The 18972-nt window shown below is 46.4% G+C and overlaps 2 protein-coding genes across 2 annotated transcripts in view; one reads left to right on the forward strand and one right to left on the reverse strand.

Annotated features, from left to right (window-relative positions):
- LOC123370220 (glycine N-acyltransferase-like protein 3) overlaps positions 1-18972 on the reverse strand; it is a 327798-nt gene that overhangs the window by 78970 nt on the left and 229856 nt on the right. The gene's annotated exons all lie outside the window — the stretch shown is intronic.
- LOC123370218 (sodium/hydrogen exchanger 10-like) overlaps positions 1-18972 on the forward strand; it is a 236024-nt gene that overhangs the window by 13598 nt on the left and 203454 nt on the right. The window contains exon 5 of the mRNA XM_045016557.1: positions 3906-4071. Coding sequence (XP_044872492.1) covers positions 3906-4071 — 166 coding nt within the window. The remainder of the gene's footprint in view (positions 1-3905; positions 4072-18972) is intronic.

Here is an 18972-nt window from a genome sequence, read left to right on the forward strand (position 1 = left end):
ATGAGACACGGGTCTGATTTGCTGAAGTGCCGAGAACTCGCAAGTGAGGTCAATGGGAGCTCTGCTCTGAAGATATAAGTGCTATAAAATGCTAAGTACACTGAAAAAAATAAAGCTCTAGGCATCTCATTGGGCACCCAAAATTAGCTGACGTTTTTGACAATTTTGTTTTTAATCTCTGTCCCTGAGTTTCCCCACGTGTAAAATGGGGATAATATTCACCTCATCTCATGGGTTTTGTGAAGATAGGTTTATTAACATTTGTAAAATATTAAGATACTCTGGGTATGTCTATACTACCCGGCGGGTAGCGATCGATCTGTCGGGGATCGATTTATTGTGTGTAGTGTAGATGTGATAAATCGATCCCCGATCGCTCTCCCATCGATTGCTGAACTCCAGCAGTGCGAGAGACGGAAGCAAAGTCGACGGGGGAGCCGCGGCTGTCGATCCAGCGCTGCGAGGACGTGAAGTAAGTAATTTTAATTTGATCTAAGATACGTTGATTTCAGCTACGCTATTCTCATAGCTGAAGTTGCATATCTTAGATCAATTTCCTCCCCCTCCCCAGTGTAGACCAGGCCTATGATGACACCACTGTAGAAAAGCCAATGAGGAAATTAATAATTATATTCAATGCAGGGTTTGGATGGTGTGCAGCAAACAATGTATGGCGTTACACCCCGAATGATGAGAATAAAAAAGAAATATTGACTAGCTATCCATTCAGTGAACAGCTGTCCATCCTGTGCATTGTATGAGGTAGAATCTGGAAAATATTGGATGTAATCATATAGATTCATACATCTGAAGGCCAGAAGGGACCACTATGATCATCTAGTCTGTCCTCCTATATAATACAGGCCACAGAACTTATCTGAAATAATTCCTGTTTGAACTAGAGCACATCTTTTTAAAAAAAATCCATTCTTGAGTTAAAAATGTCCAGTGATAGAGAATCTACCACAACTTTTGTTAAATTGTTCCAATGATTAATTACCCTCACTGTTAAAAGTTTACACCTTATTTCCAGTCTCAATTTGTCTAGCTTCAACTTCCAGCCATTGTATCATGTTATGTCTTTGTTTGCTAGTTTGAAGAACTCATTATCAAATATTTTCTCCCTGCAATCAAGTGATCTCGTGACCTTCTCTTTGCCAAGCTAAATAGATTGAGATCCTTGAGTCTATCATTGTAAGAAATGTTTTCCAATCCTTTAATCATTTTTGTGGCTCTTCTCAGAACCCTTTACAATTTATCAACATACTTCTTGACACACTGTCATCATTGTAGCAGATCCCAAGGGGACTTAGCCTTCTTGCAGATAGCCCACTACCCAGATGGATCTCTAGCTAGTCATTAAGGTGGTCATGCTTGATATGCAGTTTATGTCCATTGTTGGCAATCTTAGCATGCCATCAGACCTTTTTCATTGCCACTTGATTGCTGGTGGTGTAGCTGCATTTCTTTGGTGTAAACACTTTGGTCTTTCGTCCTAATAATATGTCTATGCCAAGAAAGCTGCCAAAACTGAATCAGTGCTGATGGATATGGTTGCTGGGTTCAGCTTTGAATATCCTTATTTCTGATCTTGAACTGTCATTTAATATGAAATAGCTGATGAAGACAACAAGAATAAAAAATGTCAATTTAGTGCTCTATGGCCTTGCTTGGTGCTCACATTTCGCTGCCACACAACAGAGTTGGTATAGCCACGATTCTGTAGATCTGCTGCTTGGGGTCCAGACTTCTCCACAGAGTCCACAGAAAGGCCTGAAATATGACAACAGCTGCTGCTTTGCAAGTATCCACATCTTTTAAGCATCCTCCAGCACTGTCAATAATGCTTCCTAAGTATATGACAGTTGCCACCTGCTTTATGTCTCACCTGGAATGGTAAATACTAAGATGGTTGTAATCTGTACCTGCAGGCTGTTTGATGGTGTTTTTTGAATTTTGGACACTAGAGCTAGTAAATAAAGACTGTATTGTAATACGTATGCACAAGGGAGCTGAATTAGGATTGCATGAGTAACTTTAATTTTGGCGTTTCCTAACTCTTGAGTGCAGTCTTAATGTTCTTATAACATAAGGTTTTTTTAATGTAATTATTATATAGATAAAGATCGACTATGTTCCCCAACCCTCACTTTAAAAAAAAAAAGTGATCAGTATGTATACCAGCACTTCAATATTTGCCTTTTCAGTTCAGATATAAACTCTTCTGTGAAAGCTGACAGTTAGAAACTGGCTGAAGAAATTATACAGAAATGTTTAAATTAGAGAAAACAAAATGAAATCTGAACAAAGAAACTGTTATCCAGCCCCTGATGGGAAAAAATATCTTTGATTCCTGCAGTTTGGTGGTGGTTGGGAAAATATTTTAATGCCCTTTCAATTTTCAGTAGCTGAAAGCATGCACAGACCAAATTGGCATTGTACATGACATAACCCAATATGCCATCTCCTGAGAAGCACATGTATCTTCTCATGGAAGTCTGCAAGTCCTAAAAGAGCCTAAAAGTTTGTTTATAGTACTGTACCAGTTAGTTGCTTTAGTCATGAACCTGGACCATATTGTGCTATTAACACAGAACAAAAATATGGTTCCCACTCTGAAGAGCTTACAATCTAAATAGACAAGACAGACGAAGGGTGGGGAAAGGGTATAACACACAAGCAGAGTGAACAATGTGATGGCAGCAAACATCATGTTAGTTCTATTATTTTTTTCTTTTGCTGGCTTTAGTTAGGAGGAAGGATAAGCTCAAGGAAGGGAAGAGAGTAAGGGGAATGGGAGAAGAGGGTTAGAGGGGTGATGCTGAGGTGAAGAGGTTGTGGAGGAGGAGGAGGGCTGGAACAATAGAACAGGGCAAAAAAAAAAGTTCAGTCAAAACTGTAGAAAGTTCTTCAAAAAACTAAAAAGGTGCAGTCACTGATTCTGCCCCTACTAGCTGGAGTCTCTGGCTGTCCCCTTTGCACTTTTCTCTCAAACCTACATGGCAGGGTGAAGGGGAAGACACCACCTGGGTTCTAGTGCACAGTTCAGGGTCTGAGGGATGTTGTGGGGAAGGTACCAGACTGGGTATAGGAAGTGCCACTTAAATACTTCAGATTGTAGGCTGAATATTGGTAATTTGTTAGAGAGGCTTGTTGTTTTGGCAAACTCCTGCCATAGCACTAGGAAATTGGGGGTTCTTCATATTGACATGCGAATTATTGCTTCAGATCCCAGTGCAGTCGTGCTTGCAAGTCTAGTAAAGAAATTAAAACTTCCAGCTTTACAATATTTTTTTTAAAACTACTATAGGTGCTTGAAGGATAGTTAAAACAGCCCCCATTAACAATTTACTTGATGGGAAACCTCTTTGAACAGTTAAAAGAATAAGCAGGTGATAGGTGATATCATTTGAAGTGGCCAGAATAACACAAAAAGCAATTCACAATTCAGCCACCCAAGCAACCGTAACCCTGTCCTGTAGTGATGCCATGAGTTTAAAAAAAAATAAATCTGTTTTTAAAAAAAAATCAGTTAAATTTAATCCAGCACTACAAGCAGTGATATTATCCACTTGTGATTGTATGGTTATTGCAGGGTGTCTGCACAAAGAGGAATTAAGGTTGTTCACGTGCCTTAAAAACTGTTTATTTTAATTTCTTAACATGTTTGGATTTCTATTAATTTAACCTTAACTCTGAAATTCCTAGGGTTTGTAATGCTTATTTATGGGATAATTATAATATCTCAATAATATTTGTACCTTTTAAATTACTTATATGCACTCAACCGTAAATCCAATTTAACATAGTTTTTGTCTGGGAATATAAAATGAATAATCTTGTGATACAATAGGATCTATGAATACTTTAAAATCTAATAATACATTTATGAATTGTCTTCACAGATATTTCTACTTTCAGTTCCTGGCTTTTTGCTGAATTGTACTTTAATTGGATTGTTAACTTATAAAATCAATAAGTATAACTGGAACTGGCACATGAGCATGTTGTTTGGAGTCATTGTTAGCACAACAGATCCTATCCTCTCTGTGGCTTCTGTGAAAAACATTGGTATGTCAATTTTTCCAACAGTTTGGAAAGTATGAATATTTTTAGATTTAAATAATCTTGCACACAGTATAGAAATTGAGACCTACTGTATTTCATCACTCTTGCTATTTTTTTAGCTTATCACATTCTTGAAAAAAAAAATGGGGAAGAGGACTGGGAAAAATGAATTGCTAACATTTGTAAACAATCGAGGAAGACTCCCCAAAATAATAAAACAGAAGTTATAAATTGAATGTGGTGGACAGCAACAAAAAATTATCAAAACACTCCATCATATGGATATATATATATATATATATATATATATATAAATAAAATCTCCAAATCCAAATATAACTGGTGCTATTAGTTATGGAGCTCTGCTTTGGATTCAGACAAGTTAATGTGAGCTAAAACAAAAGCCTCCGCAAGAATGTCATTGAAGCCAAATTATATTTAGGGCAAGAGCAAACTTAAAAAAAACCAAAAACTATTCTTTACTGACCTTTGTCTTTAGAACCCATAGTGAGTGATACAGTGACACTGTAACTAAACATAGATGGAGACCAAATATTTTATAAGGGAAGCTTTTGTCCATTTCATTCTGAGGGAATGAAAGAAGCTAAAGAGTTGTTTGTGATTTTTGCCAAAACCCTTAAAATTCTTAACCTTGAAGTAAAAGTGACTGTCCCTTATCTCTTTGAGCATAGGGAACATGCTAAGATCTGAAACTTGTTTTTTTCCCACAGCTGTAGCTAAAGCTTCCCTCAAAAACTTCTGACAAAAGAGGCCTGGATTTGAATGGGTTCTAGAGATGACATTCTAATCTCAGAACTGGAACCACATGTTCCTTCTGGCCACTGTATAAGAGAGAAGAAGGGCATGAGAAGTGAATCTTGTGGTGTGACAAAAAGCATCATAAATAAGGAAGAGCCTTATACGTGTTTTGAAGTTTCTCATATGTGATTCTATTATTCTTAGATTTTAATTTGAGAGCATCTTAATAATTTGCATCCAGGAGAGTCAAGTTGTAGAGATGACCAAGCCGCAGCAGCACATAAAGCTCAAAAGAAGGTGTCATGGTCTATTTTGAAAGATATTTATATTATATAGGATCCTTAGATAAAATTACCCCTTCCACAAGGTTGCCCTCTTTTTGGTATGGGAAGACATTTCTGGGAATATGCAGAGACCCTTCAAAGAAGAAATTATGGTTGTTTTTAAAATTACTACACATGCAGATACTACTTATGGTGTCCATGTGCCTCTGTACAGGAGTTAATAATGTTTTCACTAGCAATGTCCATTAGAGAGTATGCATGCTCCCAGCGTGACCTCACTCCACTCCCCCTGCCTACCTGGGCACAGTGACCCTCCCCACCACTCAGTTTCTTGTGAGACAGAACAACATAGTGTTCCTGTGTTGTAATCTTGTTATTTAGTAATTAGACTGATGATAGTTAATTTGTTTTGTTTATACTTGTTTGTTAATGTGTTACTGTTTCAGTTAGCTTGTTAGTAGGTAGCTGGGCGCTCTCCACAACATTTCTCCCCTGTGGCTGTTCCCATCACGCACGCCCCTCTGTACAAGGGCTACCCTACAAACCTTCCAAACCAACTGTGGTACAGGCAACCCTGGATGCCCACTATGCTCTTCTGATGACAATGGGCATTTTGGAACCCATGGGCTACATACACCCAGTTGTTGTTGTGGGCACCTGTCAGTCTTCCCACAGCTGACACACATCAAGCACATCAAGCACCTTTACCAACACCACAGGGACTGCCCGGCACCTCTGAACAGGGGGCTGAAGCAGAGGAGGAATTCTCTGACCAAGATGATCCACCTGAAGTCCACTTCTCCTCATCCTCACCAGAGAACACAATTACGCCCCCACTTCCCTCCACAGATGATAATTCCAAACAATTTCAAGTCCTCTATAAGAGAGTTGTCACTTCACCGGACATCTCGCTCTGGAAGAGGTCCAGGAATCTCGACACAAGTTAGTAGATACATTACACACATCAATCTCATCTAAAATCGCCCTTCCCATGAATGATGCAATTATGGACCCTGTGAAGTTGCTCTGGCAAACCCCTGCAACGATTCCACCTACCTGTAAGATGTCTGATAAAAAGTACTATGTGCAAAAGGCACTGAATTCCTCTTTTCGCATCCAATGCCGAATTCATTGGTGATTGATGCAGTGAGTGAATGGGGTAGACAACATAACTACAGAAACATCCCGTAAGACAAAGACTGGAAATGGCTCAAACTTTTCGGCCACAAAGCATATTCTGCTGTGACCTTACAATTAAGCATATTCTGCTGCAGTCTTACAACTATGAAGTCTTACTGGCAAAGTGTGACCAAAATAACTACACAAGTCTCTCTGAATTTACTGACTTTATTCCAAACAACAAAAAAGTACAAATTGATCATCACAGAGGGTCAACTCATAACCAGAACAGCACAGAGCACGGGGGGTTGGGCTGCTGGCTCCCCCCTGCCAGGCACTGCTCTTCCTGGGGCTTGGGCTGTCAGCCCACGTGGAGCACAAGGGTTCGGGCTGCTGGCTCCTCCGCTGATTGGGGCAGGGCTGGGCTGCCAGCCCCAACTGCCCTGCCCCACTCTCCCTGGAGCTCAGGCTGTCTGCCCTGCAACCGGATCCCACCTGCTGCTTCCAATGCCCAGGATCCTCTGGCCGCCATTAGTGAAATTTTTCTGGCAAACCCCCGTAACGTTCTGCGAACACCCTGTAACATTCTGCGAACCCCACTTTGGGAACCACTGATCTATCTGGATTCCCAAAGCCAGTACATTCAACCATAGAGGACTTATCGTTTGAGGGATCCAAACTTTTCGCAGACAAAACAGATGAGTTTTTACACACTCTTAAGGACTCGAGGGTGACATTGCGATCTCTGGGCATCCACACACCTAAGATCAAAAGATGACAGGGCTATTATCAAGCCCCTCAAAGATTCTGACCCCCTGTATACGCACAACACAATAGATACTACTATCATCAGGGTCAAAAACAGAAAACCTTGAGGAGACAGCAATCTGCTCCCTCGAATACTACCTCTTAGCCATTAACTTCCAGACAACCAATTTGAAGCCCTGGTTAAGGGCTCCATAACCCGTCTCTTTCAATGCTGGAACCATCTACAACTTGCAAGACATTTGGAGATTGCCTGATTTCCATTTTACCTGATCTGGCATAGTATTACAACAGACAGATGGGTATTAGAAATTATCCAAACTGGTTACTCCAACTCCCTTACTTCCAACCCCCCTACTTGCCCCCTGTCAGGGTTCCCTCCCCACTCTGAACTTTGGGGTACAGATGTGGGGACCTGCATGAAAGACCCCCTAAGCTTATATTCCACCAGCTTAGGTTAAAATTTCCCCAAGGCACAAATTCCTTTCCTTGTCCTTGGACAGTATTGCTGCCACCACCAAGTGATTTAAACAAACATTCAGGGATGGGGCCACTTGGAGCCCTATCCCCCCCCCAAAAAATCTCCCCAAGCCTCTTCACCCCCTTTCCTGGGTGGGGGGGTGGCCTTGACAATAATATACCAACTGTTAGGTTAACGAAGTGAGCACAGACCAAATCCCTGGTTTTTAGGACACTGAAAATCGATCAGGTTTTTAAAAGAGGAATGTTATTTAAAAAAAAAATAAAAGAATCACACCTGCAAAATTAGGATGGAAGATAACTTTACAGGGTAAATAAAAAGATTTAAAACACAGAGGATTCCCCTCTGATTCTGCTTCCCCGTTACAAAACAGAAATAAAATTACCTCTTAGCATAGGGAAAATTCACAAGCTAAAACAAAAGATAATCTAACACATTTCCTTGCTATTACTTACTGTTTTTGTAATCTTGGATGCTTATTTCAGGTAGGGTTTTAGGAGATTTTTTTTCCTGCCCTGGTCCCTCTCTGTCCAAGAGAGAACAACAAAGAGAGCACAAACAAAAAACTCCCTCCACAGATTTGAAAGGATCTTCTTCCCTTATTAGTCCTTTTGGTCAGGTGCCAACCAGGTTATTTGAGCATCTTAACCCCTTACAGGTAAAGGAGGGATATTATGCTCCCCGTAGTGGTATGTTTGACACCCCTGTTTCCCGTGCCTCTTCAGGGACCCCTCTCATAAACATCTACTGTGAGAAGAGGTAACCCACCTCATATCTCTTGGAGCAGTAGAACCCATACCATCCGAGTATAGAGGGAATGGGTTCTAGTCCCACTATTTTCTCACACACAGAAAAACAGGAGGTTGGAGATCTATCCTCGACCTACGGCGACTCAACAAATATGTGAAAAAACAGTGATTCAAAATGATCACACTAGGCACCATAAACCCTGCATTAGGAAGGGGGGGACTGGTTCTCAGCCCTCAACCTCCTGGATTCATATTTTCATACATACATACATCCCTCACATTGAAAATTTCTACGATTTGCAATAGGACAGGACCATTTCCAATACAAAATTCTACCCTTCGGCCTTTCCACTGCGCCTTGGGAATTCTCAAAGGTATTAGCCGTAGTAGCTGCCTATCTACGCAGGGAGGGAATCGTGATATTTCCTTACTTGGATGACAGTCTGCTGAAAGCACCAACACTACAGGCAGCCATAGAGTCCACTGAACACACAAGAACTCTGTTTACCAGGTTAGGCCTTCAGATAAACATACAAAATGTACTCTAACACCAGTTCAACACCTGGAATTTATTGGAGCAGATCTCAACTTCTTTGAGGCAACTGCCTCCCTACCAACAAAATGATTTCTGACTCTAACCAACTTGATCTCCACAGCGCAAAACAGCCCGCAAGTGTCTGCCAGAACTTGCCTACAAATTCTAAGCCACATGGCCGCAACGACGTTTGTTGTCCGACATGTAAGACCACTATACAGTGTCTACAAGCTAGGCTCCAGACAAATTATGTCCCGCATAGGCACAGTATAAACAAGCGCCTCACCATGCGGATACAATCAAAGACTCCTTTTTATGGTGGACCAGTCCGAACAACGTTGGGTGTGGGAGGGGTGCCCTTCCTACAGAAACCACCGTTGCTCACTATCACCACAGATGCATACATTCTAGGGTGGGGAGCACATCTGCAACTACACTCTATACAGGGCAGATGGTCCATAGTGGAGTCCCATTTTCATATAAACCTGCTAGAACTGCGAGCGGTTTGGAACTTGCTCCCTCTTTTTATTGCTAATGGACAATGTGGCTTGTAGATTCTACATAAACAGACAAGAGGGAGCATGATCACACTGCTTCTGTGTGGAAGCCATGCGACTTTGGCAGTGGTGCATCAAGCACAATGCCTATATTATGGCATCAGACCAACCTGGCTGTCAGAATACCCTGAATAGGAAGTTATCATGATCACTAGTGGGAGTTGAACACATGGGTAATCCTAGACATTTTTCCAACATGGGGGGTTCCCAACAATAGATCTTTTTGCAACTGCACAAAACACCAAATGCCCCCAGTTCTGCTCCAGAGCAGGACTCTGTCCACACTTTATGGGCGACACCTTCCTCATCAAATGGAATGCTCTCTTACTATACCCTTTCCCTCCCACCCCGCTTCTAGCCCGCATGCTTCACAAGATCAAACAAGACTGATCCAGAGTGATCCTAATAGTCCCCACATGGTCGTGACAAACATGGTACCCTTATATTCTGCACATGGCCATCTGTCCACCACGCACACTCTCATTTCTACCTCGCTGCTATCGCAGGACGCAAGTCACGTTATTCATCCAGATCCCTGGAGACTTCATCTCAAAGTTTGGCTACTGCATGGCTTAAACAGCCGTAGGGCAACTATCTGACTCATGTACATAAATAAATGGAGGCGATTTAACTCATGGTGCCAATGCAAACAGACTGCACCTCTGTTAGCCCCCCTTACCTCTCATTCTAGACTACTTGCTGGAACGCAAACAGATGGGCCTCTCCATGAGTTTGATACATGTACATCTGTCCGCCATCACTGCATTCCATCATAAAGTAGATTGATTCTCTACATTTACGCATCCGCTCCCTAAATGCTTTTTTAAGGGTCTCTCCAATTCCTACCTGGAAGTTCAGAACCTCATGCCACTATGGGACCTCAACTTAGTCCTCCACGCCCCCACCTTTTGAGCCCAAGGCTATAAGCTCCCTGATACACCTTTCCATGAAGGTTGCATTCCTAGTGGCCATTCCATCTGCCAGGAGAGTTGGAGAACTGGCAGCAATCATGACCGATCCACCTTACACAATCTTTTTCAAAGATAAAGTATCCCTTAGACCAAATCCCAAGTTCCTACTTAAAGTTGTCTCATCTTTTCATCTCAATCAACCGATACACGTACTGACATTTTTTCCTAAATCACATGTGGACAAGCGACAGTCCAGATTACACTCCCTGGATATCCTCAGGGCTATAGCTTTCTTCATTGATAGAACAAAATATTTTCGCAAGTCTCCAAAACTGTTTGTTCAATCACTGAATGATCAAAAGATAACGTCATTTCCAAACAAAGTCTATACAAATGGATATCAGACTGCATAAAAGTGTGTTACCTCTAGGGTGACCAGAGGGCAAGTGTGAAAAATTGGGCCCGGGTGGGGGGTAATAGGTGCCTATATAAGAAAAAGCCCCCAAAATTGGGACTGTCCCTATGAAATCGGGACTTCTTCTTCGAGTGCTGTCCCTGTGGGTGCTCCACTCTAGGTGACGGTGCGTCCCGGCGCTGTCGATCGGAGATTTTCGGTAGCAGTGCCTTGTTGGGGCGCATGCACCCAGATGGTATCTCCCGTCTAGTTGGAATCTTCCTGAGTGCATGCGCCCCACACCCTCCTCAGTTCCTTCTCAACCGTCCTCGGCTGAAGACGGGACTCGGAGCAGTGCTGCCTTCTCTTCCCTGATCTCTGTAGGAAACATAGAAATAATTATTAATTACTTCCCAGTTGTTTCCCTTCCTTTAGTATAGTTACATAGTTAGTTACTTAGTTTAAAAAAAAACAAAAACCCTCAGGCTTGTCTCCCATTGAGACACTTTCCTCGCCCATCTCCAATTCACAATGCCAGGAGCTTCGGGTTTCAAAAGATGCATCTCCTGTCAGGACTCCATGCCACAGTCAGATGGTCACTCCCAGTGTGTGAAGTGCCTCGGGGACACCCACATCCCCGCAAAGTGCCAACACTGTGCGAGCCTCAAATCAAGAGCTCGTCGTGACAGGGATCTGCGCCTCAAGATCATCATGATGGAGAAATCCCTGCAGCCACTGTCGGAGACGGGAAAAGTGGAACCCGCTCCCACACGCTCCCCAGCCAGATCAGAACCGGTGGGGAGCGTCGCTTCACCCTCCCTGGAGCGGAGGCACGAAGCGCAGAAGTCTCACAAACGAGACTCTAACAAGGGTAAGGGGTCTCCGGCGAGATCCCTACCCCCTGTGCTGACAGCAGGAAAGACAGCTGCCTCAGCCTCTTCGAATGCCTCAGCTACTGCTCTGACAGAGCTGAAAGGCAGGGACCAGACTTCCCGCGCTGGGAAGGCACTTACCCATTCGGTCCCCTCGGCGCCGCAAACGGCTGCGGCACGGACACCTCGCTCCTCTGCGGCACCCAGGCACGCTGCAACACCGGCACCACGTGCCTCGGCACCAGCAACAGCAGCGGTGCCGACAGCGCATTCGGCACCGACACCAAGAACAGCCGCACTGCTTTCAGCCTGGTCAATTTCAGCGCTGAAAGCAGCCGCGATCCCGCCAGCGCGCTCTGCCTCAGCGACAAAAATAGCTGCGGTGCCGACAGCTCGATCAGCCTCGGCACCGAGAACAGCGTCGGCACCCAGCCACTCTGCTACCCGTGCACTAGCAGCAGACCCCCTGCAGGGGGCGTCCAAGCACAATACAACAGGAGACTCTCTGTCACTCTCGCCTAGTAAACAGCTACAGCAGAGAGTAGACTTAGCTCAGCCTAGAGAGCAGGAACGACAGCTGCTCACTCAAAGGGACCTTTTAGTGCCACCTGAGCCTCACTCTCCACTCCTGGAAGCAGAGGACTCCTTCCTTGACCTGCCACTTTCTCCACCTGAAATGGCTTTCACCGACGGTGACCTTGAACTGCAACAGCAGGCAGAGTTCTCCCCTCCTGCTTCTCCTCCACAGGCACCTTTACCACCTCAGGTCACGGCTCAAGTTCAGCAGCCTCAGTTTCCCTATGCTGCCCCTCCGTGGGTGATGCCTGGGTTCTCCTACCCCATGCCTTGGCCGCAGTGGTACCCGTGGCAGAATCCTCCTATCAATCACCTTCCTTCGGTACCTCAGTCTCCTGCTCCATCCACTTCCAGGGTGCCTGAACCCCCTCCTGAACTGGGGAGCTATGCACCATATCCTGATTCGCCTAATACTAACTCTCCATCAGCCGCAGATGAAGACAGCCTCCCTCCACCTCCACAGATCGTGGACGACTGCAAACAGTTCCAAGAACTTTTTCGGAGGGTTGCGATCAGCCAGGATAATCCTTCAACCGTCTGCACCCTCGAAAATCGCGCTCCCTATAAATGAAGCACTCATGGAGCCAGCTGACACACTCTGGCAAACCCCAGCTTCTCTGGTACCAACTTGCAAGAAGGCTGAGCGTAAATATTACGTTCCTGCAAAGGACGCAGACTTCCTATTCTCTCATCCACCACCGAACTCCCTTGTCATCGATGCAGTGACACAGAGGACCAAACATTCACCATATCGACCCACCCCTCAGGACAAAGACCTTAGACGCCTTGATGTCCTGGGACGCAAGGTTTATACATCCTCTACACTACAGTTCAGGATTGCTAACTACTCTGCCCTCCTCGCCAGTTATGATTTCGATAATTACAATAAGCTTTTCGAATTTGCCTCCTACATACCAGAGGACAGAAGAGCAGACTTCAAATCAATCCTGTCTGAGGGACAATTAATCTCCAGAACAGCCCTACAGGCGTCTTTAGACACGGCGGACACAGCAGCCCGTACTACCGCAACTGCTGTGGTTATGCGCAGAACCTCATGGCTCTCTGCATCCGGCATTCCTAAAGAACTCCAGACTAAAGTGGAGGATCTCCCATTTGACAAGGACAAACTTTTCTCCCAAAAAACTGACGAACTCCTCCATACCATGAAGGATTCCAGAGCGACACTGCGCACCCTGGGCATTCAACCATCTCTTCCCAAGAGACAGCGATACCAACCCTACCAAAGAACACGTCAGTATTATCGCCCTCAATCCAGACCGTACGACACAACTCGGAATCGTAATAGACCTCCCAAATGCAGACAAAATCAAAACCAAGCCACCACCTTCCGTCCACAGGGCAATAAACAACAGTTTTGAAGCTTTGGTCGAGGGTCTGCACGACCACCCCTTGATTCCACCACTTACTTTCCCATTTGGCCACCGCCTCCAGTATTTCCAACATGCCTGGCAGTGGATCACACAGGACCGCTGGGTCCTCGAAATAGTTCAGACCGGTTACTCCATTCCTTTTATTTCCTACCCTCCTACCCATCCCCCTTCCCCGTCCCTCTTCAGGGACCCCTCCCACGAGCAATTACTTCGCACAGAAGTGGCTCACCTTCTGCAATTAGGCGCAGTGGAGCCTGTGCCTCTGCAACACCAGGGGACAGGTTTCTACTCCCATTACTTTCTAACACAGAAAAAGACTGGGGGATGGAGGCCTATATTAGACCTACGCCGACTGAACAAATTCGTGAGGACACAAAGATTCAAGATGGTCACACTGGGCACAATAATACCCGCATTGGATCATGGGGACTGGTTCACAGCCCTCGACCTACAAGACGCTTACTTCCACATATCAATTCATCCAGCTCACAGACGCTTCCTACGATTCACAATCGGTCACGATCACTTCCAATACCGAGTTCTTCCTTTCGGACTCTCCACGGCTCCAAGAGTTTTTTCCAAGACCTTAGCCGTCGTTGTGGCTCACCTCCGCAAACACGGAGTCACACTTTTCCCCTATCTAGACGATTGCCTCATCAAGGGCGACTCCTGTGGCGACACACTTCAAGCCACACGTCTCACCATCTCCCTCTTTCACAGCCTAGGTCTCCAAATAAACACCCAAAAATCCACCCATACCCACGCAACAGATAGAGTTCATTGGAGCTCATCTCGACTCAACCCAGAGCAGGGCCTCGCTCCCATACAACAGATTCCTCACTATCACACAGCTCATACGCACACTCTCTACTCGTCCCAGGACACAAGCAAGAATCTGCCTACAGCTCCTTGGTCACATGGCAGCTACCACCTTCGTGGTTCAACATGCCAGGCTACATATGAGATGCCTCCAGGGCTGGCTCAACTCCAATTTCAAACCCAGCAGACATCCCTTAGGGATGCTGCTAACTCCTCCTCCCAATGTTATAACTTCCCTACAATGGTGGACAAGTCCAGAAAACCTCTGTACAGGGGTTCCCTTCCAGCAACGATCCCCAACGCTCATGCTCACCACGGATGCTTCCCTGATAGGTTGGGGAGCGCATCTAGGAGAACACAAAGCACAAGGTCGATGGTCTCCATCAGAGACGCATCTACATATAAATCTCCTAGAACTCAGAGCAGTGAGGAAAGCATGCCTTCACTTTCTTCCCCTTATAAAGAACAGATATCTGCGAGTTTTAACAGACAACATAGCATGTATGTATTACATAAACAGACAGGGGGGTGCCAGATCACATTCCCTCTGCATGGAAGCCATTCGACTCTGGAATTGGTGCATACAACATCGAATACAGATCATCGCCTCCTATCTACCAGGCTGCCACAACACTACTGCCGATGCACTCAGCAGGCACTTCTCCACAGAACACGAGTGGGAACTGCACCCCACAGTACTCCAACACCTTTTCTCCCACTGGGGCACTCCATCAATAGATCTCTTCGCCACGACCCGAAATCGAAAATGCCCCCTGTTTTGCTCCAGGGCGGGACTCGGGACTGCATCCCTAGGGGATGCATTCCTCATTTCATGGAACAGTTACCTCCTGTACGCCTTCCCGCCTATCCCTCTACTACACAGGGTTATTCGGAAGATCGCGGACGACAAGGCCCAGGTCATCCTTATTGCCCCGGCTTGGCCAAGACAGACGTGGTACCCTTACCTTCTCCGCATGTCCTCCCGTCACCCATGGGCTCTCCCCAACAGGCCAGACCTCCTTTACCAGGACAACGGGCGGGTCCTTCATCCCCAACTCCAGAAGCTCCACCTCACGGCCTGGTTCCTTCATGGTTCCAAACCCATGAACTAGCTTGTTCCGAGCAAGTCCTACATGTCCTCCTGTACAGTAGGAGAGACTCCACCCGCAAAACCTACCTTCAGAAGTGGAAGCGCTTCGCTCTTTGGTGCTCTCATAAACATTTAGCACCCAACAATGTGACCCTTCCTAACATTCTAGATTACCTCCTTGAACTAAAACAGGACGGACTTTCGCTTAGCTCCATCAAAGTGCACCTGGCGGCGCTTACCACCTTCCACGAACTATTGGATGGGTACTCACTCTTTACACACCCCACCATTAAACGCTTTCTCTCTGGCCTGCAAAATCTCTACCCTGAAATTCACACAACAGTGGCTACATGGAATCTTAACCTCGTTCTTCATGCTCTCATGAAACCTCCATTTGAGCCCTTGGCTACCTCCTCTGATCTCCATATGTCCATGAAGGTGGCTTTCCTAGTTGCCATAACATCAGCAAGGAGAGTTGGAGAAATAAGTGCCTTGATGGCCCACCCTCCATACACAATCTTCTCCAAAGATAAAGTCACTTTGAGACCGCATCCTCAATTTCTTCCTAAGGTGGTATCGACCTTCCACCTCAACCAACCTATATATTTACCAACTTTCTACCCCAAACCTCACAAAACGCCACAGGACGCAACCCTGCATACTCTCGACGTCAGGCGAGCAATTGCCTTTTATTTAGACAGGACTAAACCATTTCGCAAGTCTCCACGACTCTTTCTTTCAATTGCCGAAAGATCAAAAGGCACGGCTATTTCTAAACAACGCCTATCCAAGTGGATCTCTGACTGCATCAGATCCTGTTACCGTGCGAAGAATCTTCAACCGCCTGAAGGCGTTAGAACTCATTCCACTAGAGCCATGTCGGCATCCATTGCCTTCCTACACAACGTTCCCATTCCCGATATCTGCAAAGCAGCTACATGGTCATCTGAACACACGTTTGCAAAACACTATGCTTTAACGCAAGACACCACGGCAGACACACTAGTAGGTCATACAGTACTATCTTCAGTACTCCCTGCCGTATCTCCAAAGTCCCACCAACCGTAGTGGGTACTGCTACACATTCACCTAGAGTGGAGCACCCACAGGGACAGCACTCGAAGAAGAAGAGAAAGTTACTCACCTTGCAGTAACTGAGGTTCTTCGAGATGTGTGTCCCTGTGGGTGCTCCACTCCCCACCCTTCTCCCCTCTACTTTGGAGTACTGAGATGACTCTCCACGGTAGAGAAGGAACTGAGGAGGGTGTGGGGCGCATGCACTCAGGAAGATTCCAACTAGACGGGAGATACCATCTGGGTGCATGCGCCCCAACCAGGCACTGCTACCGAAAATCTCCGATCGACAGCGCCGGGACGCACCGTCACCTAGAGTGGAGCACCCACAGGGACACACATCTCGAAGAACCTCAGTTACTGCAAGGTGAGTAACTTTCTCATCTGGTCACCCTAGTTACCTCCAGCATGAACAACAACCCCCCATGGGGGATCCGCATACATTCTACCAGAGGCCTCTCAGCCTCCATAGTGTTTCTTAATAATGTTCCCATCACAGAAATCTAGGGCCAGAACCTGGGCTTCGCCACGCACATTTACCCAGCATTGCGCTTTGCAACAACTTGCATCTTCTGATACTATGTTTGGGCACACCATACTTTCATCTGCTACAACTTCAACTCCAAAGCCCGCTCTTTCCACTAGAGGGCACTGCTCTGAAGTCACCTAAAGTGGAGCACCCACAGGGACATCACTCAAAGAAGAGAACATTACTCACCTTGTGCAGTAATGGAAGTTCTTTGAGATGTGTGTCCCTGTGAATGCTCCATTACTCTCCATTCTCCCCTCTGCTTTTGAGTTTTATTACTAGGCTCTGCAATAGAGAAGGAACTTGGGGAACGGGGTGTCACAGTGCCAGAATCTCCCTTTATTGCAGAAGGTGAGTAATGTTCTCTTTTAAAGCTTTTTAAATCAGTTGTGGCAACCTCAATCCCAGAAATCTATTTTCCTCCTTATTCAGGTGCAGTCCATCCCATGAGAACAGTTGACTGTCCATGAATGCCTCCCAGTGGTCAAACATCACAAAACCCTTTTTATAGCACCATTGTCTGAGTCATTTATTGATCGTTATAATTAGGCCCCTACCAAATTCATGGACCATTTTGGACAATTTCATGGTCATAGGATTTTAAAATTGTAAATTTCATGATTTTAGCTATTTAAATCTGAAATTTCATGGTGTTGTAATTGTAGGAGTCCTGACCCAAAAAGGAGTTGTGTGGGAGTTGCAAGGTTATTGTTGGGGGGCGGGGTTGCATTTCTGCTACCCTTACTTCTGTGCAGCTGCTGGAGGTGGTGCTGCATTCAGAGCTGGACAGTTGGAGAGTGGCAGCTGCTGGCCAGGAGCCCAGCTCTGAAGGCAGAGTCGTCGCTAGTTGTAGCGCAGAAGTAAGGGTGGCATGGTATGGTATTTCCACCTTCTGCACCAGGGGTGGCAGGTTTGTAGAAATTTTGGTGGTGCCCAGAACCCGCCCCTGCCCAAACTCTGCACCCCAAACTCTGCCCCTCCACCTACCCAAGGCTCTGGGAGGGAGTTTGGGTGAGGGAGGAGGACTAGGGTGCAGGCTCTAGGCTGGGGCATGGGATTGGGGTGCAGGGTGCAGGCTCTGGGAGGGAGTTTGGGGATGGGAGGGGTGCAGAGGGATGGGGTGCAGGGGTGAGGGCTATGGGGTTTGGAGTGTGGGAGAGGCTCAGCATGAGAGTAGGGGTGTAGGGGGTGAGGACTCTGTCGGGGCTGGCAATGTGGGGTTTAGGGTGTGGGAACAGCTCATGGTGAGAATAAGTGTGGGAGGTGAGGGCTCTGGCTGGGACTGGGGATAAGATGTTTGGGGTGCTGGAGGGGTCAGGGCTAGGGTAGAGGGTTGAGGGTGTGGTGGAGGGTAAAATCTCTTACTGGGGGGGTGGGCTCTGGGGTGGGGCAGGGCTGGGGATAAGTTTGGGGTGCAGGCAGGCTGCTCCGGGACGGGACAAAGAGGAGGATTCCCCCCAGCCCTTTCCCTGCTGGCGGCAGCAGCAAGCTCTGGGGGAGGAGCCCCCCTTTCCTTCCCCCCCAGCAGCACACTGTTACTGCATGTGCTCCTAGGGCCCCCCTCAGGTCCAGGAATCTCCCTCACCTTCCCCGTGGTGGGTGCCGTGGGGTGCTGTTGCCCCTGACTGTAGCCTCACTGCGGGTAGGGGATGGGGCTACCTCCTGGCCCAGCATGGGGCAGGAGCAGTGACTGTGGGCAGGGGAGAGGGGTGCCAGAACAGGGAAGGGTTTGAGGGGGAACGGCAGGCTCAGAGTAAGTCTGCTCTGGCAGTGGAGAAGGAGGGCACTAGGACCCTGCGGCAGCAGTCGCTGCAGGGAAGCAGTATGGAGGAGACAAAGACAGAGATGCTATGCTCCGGGGCCCGGGAAAGGCGAGTTGGGGGTGGGGGCAGCAAGTCAGGGCCACGGGACACTTGGCGGGGGGGCAAATTTTGGTGGAGCTGAATATTGCTGGTGCCCAAGCACCACGTGGGTATGGAACTCGCCACTTATGTTCTGC

This window comes from Mauremys mutica, chromosome 4 (genome assembly GCF_020497125.1).
Source record: "Mauremys mutica isolate MM-2020 ecotype Southern chromosome 4, ASM2049712v1, whole genome shotgun sequence".
Lineage (NCBI taxonomy): Eukaryota > Metazoa > Chordata > Testudines > Geoemydidae > Mauremys > Mauremys mutica.